The 13,640-nt window shown below is 55.6% G+C and overlaps 1 protein-coding gene across 1 annotated transcript; it reads left to right on the top strand.

Annotated features, from left to right (window-relative positions):
- Positions 1-1,364: 1,364 nt before the first annotated feature.
- Positions 1,365-8,772, top strand: CHRNB2 (cholinergic receptor nicotinic beta 2 subunit; the record flags this gene model as incomplete). The annotated part of the gene is made up of 6 exons (XM_082832791.1): positions 1,365-1,428; positions 2,637-2,782; positions 2,958-3,002; positions 3,416-3,525; positions 4,308-5,280; positions 8,602-8,772. 6 exons carry the CDS (start codon positions 1,365-1,367, stop codon positions 8,770-8,772), a joined length of 1,509 nt encoding a protein of 502 aa, XP_082688917.1.
- Positions 8,773-13,640: the final 4,868 nt, after the last annotated feature.

The raw sequence follows: 13,640 nt of genomic DNA, 5'->3' as shown, positions 1-13,640 counted from the left end.
CATAGCTTCCTTGAGGAACTGACGTTTCTGCCACGTGTACAAAGTAAAGTAGAAAGTGGTTGAGGGGAAACGGGTGATAAAAGAATCAAGGAAACTACATGTTTAAAAGGCCCTGACGTGTGGCGGCTGGGAGGATCTTAAAGACATTGCCAAGAGGAGTGTGGGGCTGGGGGTAGTGGCCCAGAGGAGGTTGAAGAAGTGGGCAGAGCTGGAATAAGACAGTGCCTTGGTGTATGCATAATAAGGCTGCTTTAGTCAGGAATCTTTTGGTTGAAAATGACAAAAATCCCCCTAAGAAGTTCAGGGCTTTCAAGATCAAAGATGTCATTGAGTTTTGACATCTCTCTCTGTCTCTGTCTCATCTTTGCTTTCCTTTGTGTTAGCTTCATTCTTGGGCTGGCCTCTGTGAAATCATCCACTGATCCTCCCTTGTCTCACAGAAACCAAAGACTGGAGAGGAAGGGAATGTGGGTGAGAAAGACTAATTGATAAGGGCCATTTACCCTTCCACTCTTGAAGGTCACCTTCTTTCAGGAGATGTCCACATGTCCCCACCTTAGAATCCCTGGGGGAGGGCAGGAAGCTTGGCCTTCTACGATGGTAGAGAAGGAAACAGGTGAGGGAATCCTGTTTCCAGACTCCAAAACGGTTTGCTTTCTTAAAATAGCAAACCTACAGCCCCCTGTCTCTTTCTCTAAGGGCCTAAAATGCACTTTTTTGGCTGCATCCTCAGCCTTCCCTGGAAGCAGGATCATTTGGGCTTGGTAAGAGAAAAGAAAGAAGGTGGGAACTCCAGAAACTCCTTCCGACTCCCACCCCCTCATTCTGGCCCTCGTAGCGGGTCCTGACCTATTTGCCTTACGCGCGCTTTCTTCCGGAGCCTTTTCAGACCCCTCCAGGGTCCTGTTCCAACTCAGGGGCTTCAGAACTCCTCCACTGTCCGGTGAGCCGCCCTTCTTCCGCCTCACGCACACCCTAACTAAGCAGGACCAGCAGAAGAATACCCAACCCAGGGACCCCTTTTATTCTGAGCTCTGGCGCTTCCGCCTCCGGGGCGGAGACTCCTCCCCCTCACCGTCCCAATTGTATTCCCTGGAAGAGCAGCCGGAAAAGCCTTCTCCTGCTCAGACCGGGATAAACGAGACGCTGGTTCCTTCTCGCAACCAGCTCTCTGAGCCCTGGGAACCGCCGTGGCGGTCGGCACTGCAGCACCAAAGGCTGCGAGCACAACCTGGGCTCAGCTCCAGCTGGGCGCGGGCGGTGCGGGAGCGCCTTCAGCACCACGGACAGCACCCCGCCCGCGGCCCTCCGGCCTGCGGCGCGCTTCGGCAGCTTTAGGCGAGCCGGCGAGCTATGCCAGAGGCATGGCCTGGCGCTCGGGCCCCATGGCGCTGCTCCTCAGCTTTGGCCTCCTCGGGCTGTGCTCAGGTAAGGACAAGTCGCCGCGCTCTGTCTCACTCAGTCTCGAAGGTGTACGGGAGGGATCCCTAAGGCGGGGAGTCTGTTAGGGGTTAGGGAAGAGACCCCTGGACGGCAGGGAGTACCTGGGAGACTGAACTGGGAGGAGGACATACCCGAAGTGATGCTGGGAAGAGAGGGCAACCTGGGCAGGGGTGGTGGAGAGGGTGTGGGCACAGAGAGGAAGGAGGGAGGGGATCTCCCCAGGCTATCTGGGGTGGAAGGAAGGGGAGAGTCTGATTGCAGCTGAGATGCCATTTGACTTCTTGTGAAACATTATCTCAAGAAAATCTACCTGGTTCCGCACCCTCCCTTGGCTCTCCATCATTTTCTGTCCCTCATATTGGACTCCAAAGGGGCAAGGCAGGAGGGGGAAAGAAGCAACTTCTCAACTCTCTTGTAGGGTGGGCAGGAGACTCGGAAGGGAAGAAGCTCTGCCAGGCGGAGGGCCAGGGAGGAATCTCTGAGGGGGTGGGGTGCATTCGTGCAGGGTTGCAGAAAGAGATAGAGTGTGTGGTGGGGCAGGTACAAAGGGAATATACAACTAAATGAGCTTTCCATACCTGCCTGCAATCTCATGAGAGGTGGGCTCCCATAGGTGCGCAACTTGGGACTAAATATTGCCCTGACCCAGAGCTCAGGCAGCCCAACTATTCTACTCCAACCCAGTACCTATGGGGGGAGGGGGTCACAGGCAGTCACATGTAGAGGCACATCGTGTTACTTGCACACATAGATGGGCACAGACTGAGGAGAAAGGCTGAACGGTGGGACATGAATAACTGATCCCCTTTCACCACCCTCCAGAACCTTCCTTGAATTGTAGGTATCTTCTAGGGGAAGCCATGGAGACAGAAATGTCAATTCTTTTGAAACCACCCTCTGAGACCTTGCAGGAAGAGCAGGGTCTCCACTAATCCTTGCAGAATGGGTTCTTAGTGGGGGACTGTGGGGGGCTGTCTGGGCTCCTTGGTCAGTGGTCTCAGAGAGGGACTTCTCTATGAGGGGCCTCCATGGGGTAACCTAAGCATTTTGCTATATCCTTAAGGATGGGGCTGTGGGAAGCTACAGCCTCCTGTTTGGGCCTACGTTGTACCACCTGCCTAGGGAGAGTGGGATCCTGGGTTGGACCTCCTTGCCTATGTACTTACCTCTTGCCCTCCACCCACACTACCCAGGAGTCTGTGGTACAGACACAGAGGAGCGGCTGGTGGAGCATCTCCTGGATCCTTCCCGCTACAATAAGCTTATCCGCCCAGCCACCAATGGCTCTGAGCTGGTGACGGTACAGCTCATGGTATCACTGGCCCAGCTCATCAGTGTGGTGAGTGAAGGTCCCAAACTCTCTGCCCAGCTACTGAAGTCAGTGTTTGTGCTTATTCTTCTGGAGTTCCCAAGGCTTGGGGAGGTGGGGGAAGGAGCCTGGGTGGTGTAGTGGGACCACAGGCTTGAGGGGTGGGGGTGGGGCACTTCTCAGCAGCTTCTCTTCTTCCCTGCAGCATGAGCGGGAGCAGATCATGACCACCAATGTCTGGCTGACCCAGGTTAGCACTCTTCCTGTCCACACCCCTGGGCTTCTCTTTCGTCCTTTTTTTTGTGGGGGGGAGGGGCATGTGCTTTTCCCTCTTTTCATGTCCTCAAGAGAGGCAGAAATTTAGACTTTGGAGCCCTAAATAACTGGATTTGAATTTTGGTTCTACTCACAGCTCTGTAACTTTGAATATGTTAAACTCGGCAAGATCCATTTTCTCATTTGTAAAACGTAACTTCTAATATCTTGGCTTGGCTATGCAAATTAAACGAGAAGACACTTCTGCTGGGCAGAGAAGTCACTGTGGGGATGCAATGACTTTTCAAAACTTCCTCAAGCCAGATAGGCCTCCTCTTGTCCCTGTCCTTGACCTTGAGCCCCTCCCAGGGCGGAGGTTGGTGCTGCCTCCTTCTCTCCCTTTCCCAGGAGTGGGAGGATTATCGCCTCACCTGGAAGCCTGAGGAATTTGACAACATGAAGAAAGTTCGGCTCCCTTCCAAACACATCTGGCTCCCAGATGTGGTCCTATACAACAAGTAGGTGACCCTGGAGGGATGGGAAGGCTGGAGGAGACCATGGGAGTACTCAGGTCTCAGGGAAAGGAAGTTAGCTCATGCTGGGGGACAGAGGGACTTTTCATTGGCAAAGGCAAGTCACTACCCAGACAGACAGACCCAAACCAGTGACGTATAATGTGGACAGCCAAGGTAACTTGGGCCATGGCCAGCTCCCTCTCAGCCAGTTAGGACTCCCAGTGTTTGGAGCTGCAGTGGCATAAAAACGAGGATTGACAGACTCCAGTGCCTAAACTGACGCAAGAATAGGCCTTCCAGGAGGATTAGGGAGGGTCAAAGAACTTGGAGATCCCAGTTTCTCCTCCTCCAGGTTCCAGCCCCTCTCCTGAAATAATCCCTCTTATCTCGAAGACCCAAAGCCACTAGTCCATAGCCACTAGGGACCATCTCCTCCTCCCACCTGCCCCTGTCCCTCTCCGTTAGTTGGGGCTCCTCACTCTGGCCTCCCTGGCTCCCCTAACTTCTCCACCTTCATGTGGAGCAACCAGCTTACAGAATGCATGACAAGTAGCAGATGTGCCTCCCCTCTTCATCACCCTCTTCTGTCTCTGAGGCCTCTTCTCCTCACCAACACACCCAGATCCCCTTCTTGCTCAATTCCTGCCCCTCCTCCCTAGACCCCTGGATGGCTACCCTCTTCCCATATATCCCTTTGGCTTTCCTCTCTTCCCACTCAGGGCTGGGTTGATGGGTGGGGGGGAGGAATGCTTAGGCCAGGGCTGACTGTGCTCATCCCTTGGCAGTGCTGACGGCATGTACGAGGTGTCCTTCTATTCCAATGCCGTGGTCTCCTATGATGGCAGCATCTTCTGGCTGCCGCCTGCCATCTACAAGAGCGCATGCAAGATCGAAGTAAAGCACTTCCCGTTTGACCAGCAGAACTGCACCATGAAGTTCCGCTCGTGGACCTACGACCGCACCGAGATCGACCTGGTGCTCAAGAGTGACGTGGCCAGCCTGGATGACTTCACGCCCAGTGGCGAGTGGGACATCGTCGCGCTGCCGGGCCGGCGCAACGAGAACCCGGACGACTCCACTTATGTGGACATCACGTACGACTTCATCATCCGCCGCAAGCCACTCTTCTACACCATCAATCTCATCATCCCCTGCGTGCTTATCACCTCACTAGCCATCCTCGTCTTCTACCTGCCCTCCGACTGCGGCGAGAAGATGACGCTGTGCATCTCCGTGCTGCTGGCGCTCACCGTCTTCCTGCTGCTCATCTCCAAGATCGTGCCGCCCACCTCCCTCGACGTGCCGCTTGTAGGCAAGTACCTCATGTTCACCATGGTGCTTGTCACCTTCTCCATCGTCACCAGCGTGTGCGTGCTCAACGTGCACCACCGCTCACCCACCACGCACACCATGGCTCCCTGGGTCAAGGTCATCTTCCTGGAGAAGCTGCCCAAGCTGCTCTTCATGCAGCAGCCGCGCCACCGCTGCGCCCGCCAACGCCTGCGCCTGCGGCGGCGCCAGCGCGGGCGCGAGGGAACCTGCGCCGTCTTCTACCGCGAAGCCCTGGGGGCAGACTCCTGCACGTGCTTCGTCAATCGCGCGTCTGTGCAGGGCTTGGCTGGGGCCTTCGGCTCGGAGCCGGTGCCGGCAGCCGGCCCCGGGCGCTCCGGGGGGCCGTGTGGCTGCGGCCTCCGGGAGGCGGTGGACGGCGTGCGCTTCATCGCGGACCACATGCGGAGTGAGGACGACGACCAGAGCGTGAGTGAGGCGCGGGGACTCGGGCGTGGGATGCGGGCTGCAGGGCCCTCGGTGCCTGCGCAGACAGACACCGAGGAGCTAACGGGAGTGCAGGATGTGGGCAGTGAGAGTCCGGCCGGGGCCTGTGGGCCTGGGCGCTGGCATGGCCTCTTCTCTGACTTCCGGGAGGCGGCGCCGCCTAAGTGGCGGTTGGTACAGGATGAACTTGCGGCTTCCTGAGGACTAGTATCCAGGGCGAAATGCCTCGGCTGGGGCATCGTGAGTGTCGTTAGTGTTGGGAGGGTGGCCAGGAAGTGGAGGAGGCCCTTCTGGGTTTGCAGCTGGCCCGTGGCTCTGACCCCAGACACCCTCTCTGCCGCTTGTACTCCCAAGCCCATGTTGTTAACCTGCACCTCTTAGCACAAATGGAGATGAGTCCTTTGTGTGCCCCGCGTCGGGGGTCAAAATTGAGGGCAGTAGAAAGTGTGTATGGGAGGGGTGGCGGTGGTTAAGAGGTTCCACCGGCTGCTGGGAAGAGCACAGAGTCCTGAATCAATATCCTTTTCCTGCTCTTCTGGGTCCTCAGGGGATGCCCTTGTGAAATATTTACGGAGGTGGGGGCAGGTGGAGGCGAGGGTTTTTAAGACCCACTCTGAGCTTTCTGCACACTGGTATCTTTCTGCAGTGACTCCCAGAAGGGGAGCACTGAGCCAGGGGATGGGGGGGAAGATGATGGGTTGACTTCCCCCCACTTTGGGCTGTGGCTGGCCCCATCCAGCAATCAGTCTTTGGGTACCTGGCTGGTTCCAGGCTGTGGCTCAGCTGTTGCTCTGGTGATTGGCCATGTTTCCACTGGATTGCAGCCATTCCGGCTTGGGGGATGAGGAAGGGTGGGCTCCTGCACTACCGGTTTTTTTTGTGTGTGTGGGGGGATGCTTCAGAGCCTGGTGTTTCTATTCCCTGGGAGGGCAGGAGCTGAGGCTTGAGCTAAGGAGCAAGTTATGGTCCTGAAGGAAGAAGAGAGGGACCAAGTCATGAGGAAATGGGGCGGGAGCCTCAGGTGGCTGAGGCCAAGTGGGAGATGCCGGTGGTGCAGGGGGTTGACCGGCTGCGTCACTGCCTCCGCCTCCCCCACAGCAGTCCACTCATGTAATGTGCATTTACTGAGTTAGGTGATGAGGATGCAATGACCTACCTTCACAGGCATCTCAAACTTAACATGTCCCAAACTGAGTGCTTAATCTACATCCCCACCACGAACTTGCTCCTCCTCCAATCTCCCCATCTTTTAGTAAATGACATCACCATCCACCCAATGGTTTAGACCAAAAACCTGGAGTCATCCTTGACTCCTCTCTTTCTTACGTCCCCCACCATCCAAATCATCAGAAGTCCTGTCCTGTGGAACCAACCTCCAAAGAGATTTTCATCTTCCTTCTTTACTCACCATCTCCATCCTGCCTCCCTAGCTGTAGGCCTCCGTCAGCTGTTGCCTGGACCAGGGCAGAGACTCCTAATGGTCTCCCTGGTTCAGTTCTCGTGCTTCTCCACCCAAACACACAGTGTCTCCTGCGCACTTTGTGCCATCTCTCCCCTGCTCAGGTCACTGGCTTATCTGCTCAACTGTTCTAAGCCAGCTAAGCTCTTTCCTGACTCAGGACCTTTGCACAGATTGGTCCCTCTGTTTGGAATGCCCTTCTTTTTTTCCTTTTAAAAATTATTAATTTTTGCACTACTGTTTAAGAGTAAGTTGTGGACATAGTGATCCTTTATCCCAAATACCTCAGCTTTTCTCTCCTGAGAACAGAGATATTGTCTTGCATAACCCAGGCTCAGTGATGCAATTCAGGAAATTTAGCATCAATACAATACCTTTATCTGATATAAAGTCCATACTAACATTTTTTCAGTTGTCTCCGTAATGTCCTTTGTAGCATCTCCCCCACCTCAATCCAGGATCTTGAATTCCACTTTGTTGTTCTGTCTCTTTAGTTTCCTTCAATCTGGAATGGTCTTTCATGGCATAAACATTTTTGAAGGGTACAGGCCAATCGAAGGTCCCTCGGTTTGGGTTTGTGTGATTGTTTCTGATTGTCTCAGCTGGCTCCTTCTCACTTATGAGATCTTAGCTTAAGGTGTCACCTCCTCAAAGAGGCCTCCCCAGATCACACCCTGAATTATATCTCCCCCTCCATTTCTTCGTCCTTTGTTTCCATATAGGCACCCACCAATGTGTAATTATTTGATTTTTACTAATTTTGTGTCCATCTCCCTCAGGAGACTGTAAACTGCAGGATGTGTTTGTCTTGCTCTCAGTCACATCCCCAGTGCCTAGCATGGTGCCAGGTACATAGGAGGCACAAGTGTGACATGAATGAGTCATTATTCAGCTGCTGACTGAAGGAAGGTGCACAGTGCCTCATCCCATGCCCCCGGCTGGCTGGGCTACAGACGAACACGTGTACAAAGGTCCAGACTCAGGCCGGAGTGGAGCAGCTCTGAGTGGAGGCCAGGCCTCCTGCAGACCCTGTGACTGGCTCCCAAACCCACAGAGGTTATTTTCTTCTGGACGGGTTTGTTTACACCTGAGATCTAGTCCTCACCCTCTGGGGCTGTTGGATGGGGCTCCCCAGGCAGTCATATAAGGAGTGAGGGCTGCAGAGGCAGCCATTCATTCACTAATTCAACACCCGTTTACCGGAACCCTGTGTTTGAGATGCTGGGATTACAAAGATGAATCAGATCGGGTCCCTGTAGTTTAGGAGCTCATAGCTTAAGTGGCGGGAGGCGGGCGGAGAGGAAGGAGGGGCCAGGCATACAAATTGAAATGACAATACAGTGCAGTAAAAATACCGTGATAGAGACGTGTACATAGTGCTGAGGGAACCCAGAGGAAACAGTGGTTCATTCTCATTAGGGGAATCAGGGAAGCCTTCATAGAAGAGATGACATTTGATTTAGGCTTTGAAGGATGTGTAGGAGTTCACAGGTAGAGATAGCGAGGACTGGAGTTCTAGACCAAAAGGAAACCCAAAGGCACAGAGACCTGAGAAGACAGACTGGAGTTTGGTAAGGCTGGGTCAGAGGGTGGAAGATAGGTGGTTGGCTCATATTTGTCCTGGGTGGGTCTTGATTTTAGACTTGGGAGTTTGGGTGGCTGCTGAAGGCAGTGGGGCCACTGGAGGCTTTTAAGCAGGCAAGACTGGGGCCATGCTTTGGAAAGGTCACTCTGGGGTCATGGAGTGAGAGGAGTGATGTGTGGTGGAAGCTGCTTCTACCTGCTCCCCTCCCCTCCCGGATCATGTGATTGATACCTGGGTCTCCTTCCTCTCCTCTGTCCAGGTGAGTGAGGACTGGAAGTATGTCGCCATGGTGATCGACCGTCTGTTCCTTTGGATCTTTGTCTTCGTCTGTGTCTTTGGCACCATCGGCATGTTCCTGCAGCCTCTCTTCCAGAACTACACCACTGCCACCTTCCTCCACGCAGACCACTCGGCTCCCAGCTCCAAGTGAGGCCCTCCCCAGCTCCATGCTCCTTCACCCCTCAGTTGAACAGTAGTTTTGGGTCGAGGAGGGATGAGTGAGCTACCAGAAAGAGGGGCGCTGCCCCCACACACCCATCTTTTCACTTCACCTGGAGCCCGCCCCCCCGCCAGCGCCAACCTGGAGGCTGGACCAGCTGCGTCGTGTTCTGGCTGCTCTCCTCCTCTTGTACCAACCCAGGCACTAGTGCTGCTGGTTGAGCATGAAGGCTGAGAAGTGGAGGATGGAGTGGTTGGAGCCTTCCACCCTGAGGAAAGTGTGATGGGGAAGGGGCCAAGAAGGGGACAGAATCAACAGCTGCCTCCAAGTCATGGGAAAAGGGAGGCGCATGGGGGCAAGACAGGGGCTCCGACTCTGCTGGGCTGGCCTGACACAATGGCAGATCAGAAGGGAGGAGCAAGGGGAGAGAGGCCTGGGTGCGACCTGATGTCTGTCCCTGCTTAACTGCACAGCAGCTAGCTGGGTGGGCCTCACGGCAGCCAGGGGTTCCTGCCCAGAGGTTAGCCTGGAGCTGAGGTCAGAGTCCTGAGCCAGGCTTCCAGCCCAGTCCCACAGCCCCTTGCTTCTAAGGGCCCCAGAGTTCAGCCCCAGGTCCCCTTCTCCCAGTGAAGATTCTTCCTAGACTTCCTTTCTTGCTCAGGCCAGGGTGTGGGGTGCAAGGCTGGGTGTTAGGGGAGCCCCGGAGTTCTGAATCTTTGGGTGACCTGCTTGGAGTTTAAGGGCCAAATTCTTGAACTGTGCGAGTTCAAGTTCACAGGCTGTTCCTCGGCCGCAATTTGAACCGACTGGTCATGGGAACGAGTAAACTAAGGACATTAGCTGTAAGCAGACCCAGCCCTCTCGCCCGCAGCAGAGCAGGCCAGGCAGGAGAGGGCTGCCTGTGGAGGCCAGCCCAGCAGGGTGTGAGTGCCCAGAACTCTGCCACGTCAGCATGGCTCCTGCCCCCCTACTTCTGTTCCTGGCTCCATCCTTCCTGCTCTGGCTCCTCCTCTTGCCCCGCCCAAGCAAACCTGAGCAGGGTTGAAGCAGAGCTTCGGACGACAGGTCTGCTACTGCCGGTCTGCACAACGGACTGTACACAGAGCCCAGCTTTCGGCTTCCTGTCCTGTGGGTCCCTGGAGGGTGTATCCCGACGCTGCTCCCAGGGGCCAGCTGGAGGCCACCTTGCCTGTTAGCCCAGGAAACAGACCTCTTCAGGGATCACCTGCCTTGGTCCCCGCCATGTGACTGGCTCTGATCTGTGGTCCCAGCCTGGGCTCAGTGCTGGGCCAGCGGGGTCACAGAGGGGTCCGTCTGCCAAGCGCACCTGAGGGGCCTGCCCGCCACACCGTGCTATTCTCTGGAGCCTGGCTGGATGCCTGCTTCTGCAGGCACCTCGGAGGTGGGGAGACAGCACAGGCACAGAGCGCTGGACAGGGAGCAGAGTCTGAATTCCGGTCCCCGCTCTGCCACTTACTCTCAGCCATCCTGAGCAATTCTGGCTAGGCCTCAGCTTCCTCATCTATAAATCGGGGATAGTAAGGCCCTCTTTGTGGGGTTGTTGTGAGGCAGGAGTGATGTTTGTGAAAAAGCCCAGGGCTGTACCTGGCGTAGAGTAGATGCTTCGTGAATGTCAAGTCAGACGTGGTCAGAGTTGACGGGTATGGGCTTACCTGCCTTGTCATGTCACTCTTCCTTCCAGACCCACCCATACCCTGGAGCAGATAGCCCCCGGAAACAGGGATGGGGTCTGGGGGAGCTGGAGCCGGAGAGGAGCAACACAGGGAATGTTGGGGTGAGCCTAGCAGGTAGGCTGCCCTCTGGAGCCTCTTCAGCAAAGGTTCGTTCCGTTCCCGGGCTAGGCTCAGGCTCCGGCCTCCCTTCTGGATCGGCTCCTCCTGACACAGGTGTGTGCCCAGGCCTCCAGGTGATCTAGTCCCGTACTGGCTGTGGAGGAACGCCACTGGGACACGAAGCCAGCAGCTGTGAGAGATGTGCTTCAGCGCATTTCCCCACCTGCCGGAATGGGCTGGCAGACATCTCTTCTGGGGGTGAGTGTCTCGGCACCATGGAGACTCCCTTCTTCTAGAACAGCAAACGGAGAGTTGCCTCTATTATGGCTGGACCCACCTCGGACTCACAGCCCTGAGGAAACATCCCGGAACCCGAAACAGCTAATGAAAAGGAACCCTCCCTCTGAAGGGTAGGTGCTGGCCTGAGGCCCTCCTGCCCAGCTCTCCCGGGTTCCTTGCCGGGGTCTAGGCTGCTAGGGAGGCCCCATCAGCTGTTGCTGCGGCTGGACTTGCTTTCAGTACTTCCTGCAATTGGCTGTCGTCCGAGTAAGTCACCAGACAGTGCCAGAGGGGCTGCTGGAGAGCAGCTTGTCCAGCTCCTCGCCATGGCCCCCCCGACACACAGGGAAGTGGAGGCCCAGAGGTTGTTTGCTGGCTGACCTTGTACAAGCACTTAACTCTGAACTTGCTCATCCTCATCAGTGACGTGGGGACGACAGCTGGCTGAGGGCTACAGCAAAGATGGGAGGGACTGATGGAAGGGGTTAGCCGGGCAGGGTCCCTGGGGCAGTACCATTCCCTCCATCTCTGGGTGCAGCCCCTAGGGGACCACGCCAGTGGGGAGGAGGGGAGGACGGGTGGAGGAAAGAGGGTTCAGGCAAGGTGTTACCACGTGTCAGTACAGACTTGGAACCCTCAAGGGTGTTGGGAAGCTTTGGAGAACCAGTCTCTTCTACTCTTGGGTCCTCGGTCCTCTTCTCTTGGTGTTGTCAGGGAAGCCTCTTGGCCCCTTCCATGGGGTGGGGCAGGGCATCTCTGGAGAGAATGGGGTACCCAGCTGAGCTCCAGGCCAGGACTGAAGGCCCCAGATCTGAAGAGGGAGGGAGAGATACTGGATTGGCACCCAAGCAAGGTGGGCTTGGGAGAGGGCAGTGAGGAAACAGTTGGGATCATCTCCATCAGAGATGAGAAGGCCACAGGCCATCTGAGAACCACTTCTTGTTTGAAAAAGAGGGTATGAGAGACTGCTTTTGACGGCTGGAACTGCGGCAGGAGGAAGGCAGTCTCCTGGCAGCGAGGTGTCTAATACTGGAACAGCTGGTACCAAGTTATTGCAGATTTAAAAGCAAATAAGACACGGGCAGCCCCCAGCTGGCATTTCTGTGGAGGAAGGCTATCTGTGCAGAAAGGGCAAGGCCATTTCCCTCTAAGGAAACAGGGAGGGTGTGGGGCTTTGACTCCTGTTCTGCTTCTCCCAATCCCAGTATTAGCTGCTGTGCACAGTGGCCAGCTCTGGGCCAGTTGCTTCGGACACACTGTCTTTACCCCTCACTGTCCTGCAGGGAAGGGGCCCCTGTTGACAGAAGAAAAGTGAGGCACAGAGAGACCAAGAGATAGCTGGTGAGTAGTGCTGGACCTGAAACCCAACACTGATCCCAGAGTCCACGCTCTCTGTGGCCTTTGAGGCAGGGAAGAGGAGAGCTCCTTGGGAGGGAAGTGAGGGGCATTCAGCGTCTTCTCTGAATTCTCTCCCCACTCAGTTCCAGCCGTCACCCTCTGCTTGTAGGCAGAGTTGGGCTGGCGTCACAGCATCCCTCACAAGCCAACTGGTGCTGGCCAGTCGCCCACCCAGACTAGACAGAGAATAACAGCCACCCTTCAGTATTCATCCCAACAGGTCTCAGAGGTCGGTGTGACAGTCACATGGTTCCTAAGGGACTGTCGGTCTAGGAATCATTAGAACACCTCACTCACCCACCCGCAGTGCCCCCATCTCTCCCACACTGGCCTCGGCTGTCCCCGTCTGTGCTCCTGGAATATTTGCACTGACCTAGCCCACTCCAGGCCAGACTCATTAGGAACTCAAGATTCTCATAAAGAAAGTTGTTTCCAAAGGTGTCTTATCTCTCTGTTACATCTGGGGGGCAGAGGTGGGGACGGGGGCTGGGGGGTGGGGACTCCTCTCGGGCCAGGGTTGAATAAGGGAAGGGAGAATATTGGGGAAACTGGACTCGTGAGAGGTTAAACGCATCGCACGAATCTAAAGCAAAGATCAGTGGTAACGTCAGTGATTGTGATTTGTAGCCTGACAAGTCCATTCATCAGATGGAAAAGATAGGGCCAAATGGCTGGGCCTAGAGTAGACAGAGCCCAGAAATAGCTCCTGGGGAGGCCCTTTGTAAAGAAGGGGCCCTGGAGGACAGGGCAGACGTGAGGCCCGGTCTCCTGGAGGGATGGCTGGGGACTCCTCGCACAGCCCCTGCACTCTGCGAAGTCAGGGCTGTCTGTGTGGAAGGCACTCCTGCTCCTGGAACATGGGTTTGACCCGGGCCCACATCCTGGAAGCAATATTAAATGGTGGGCCCCCGAGATGAAATGTAGGGTGAACAGCAACTGAAGTGCTGAGCTGAAGAAAACCCCCCTTGTGCTCCCGTGGGGTAGCCTTGCTTCCCAGCCCACCCAGAGCTGGGTGGCGGGGGGACAGTCTTACGTCATGCACTCACTGTAGGTATGGAAGAAACGGTCCATTTTCTACAAAGCCTGGATACTACATTTCCCTCCAGGTGGGACCAGATGCCTGGGAACAGAGAGGACAGAGATGCTCGAGGCTCCAGGTACCTCACGGTAGGCGGAGACACTGTCCTTCACTGTCTGTCAAAACTGTCCAGCTCACCAGGTACTGTATTTCAACAGACTGTGACCGACACCCATGCAGAGTTCTGGTCCTTATTTAATGTGCCCCCCAAACATGTCGCTGGCCCTCCTGGCCTCAGTTGTTCCATCTGTATTGTGGATGAAGAGGGAGGTTTCACTGCGACTTAGGAAGCCTCACTGTCAAATATTTCG

This window comes from Leucopleurus acutus (genome assembly GCF_964270905.1).
Source record: "Leucopleurus acutus genome assembly, chromosome: 2".
In the NCBI taxonomy this organism is placed as follows: domain Eukaryota; kingdom Metazoa; phylum Chordata; class Mammalia; order Artiodactyla; family Delphinidae; genus Leucopleurus; species Leucopleurus acutus.
This window is presented reverse-complemented; position numbering and strand designations above follow the sequence as displayed.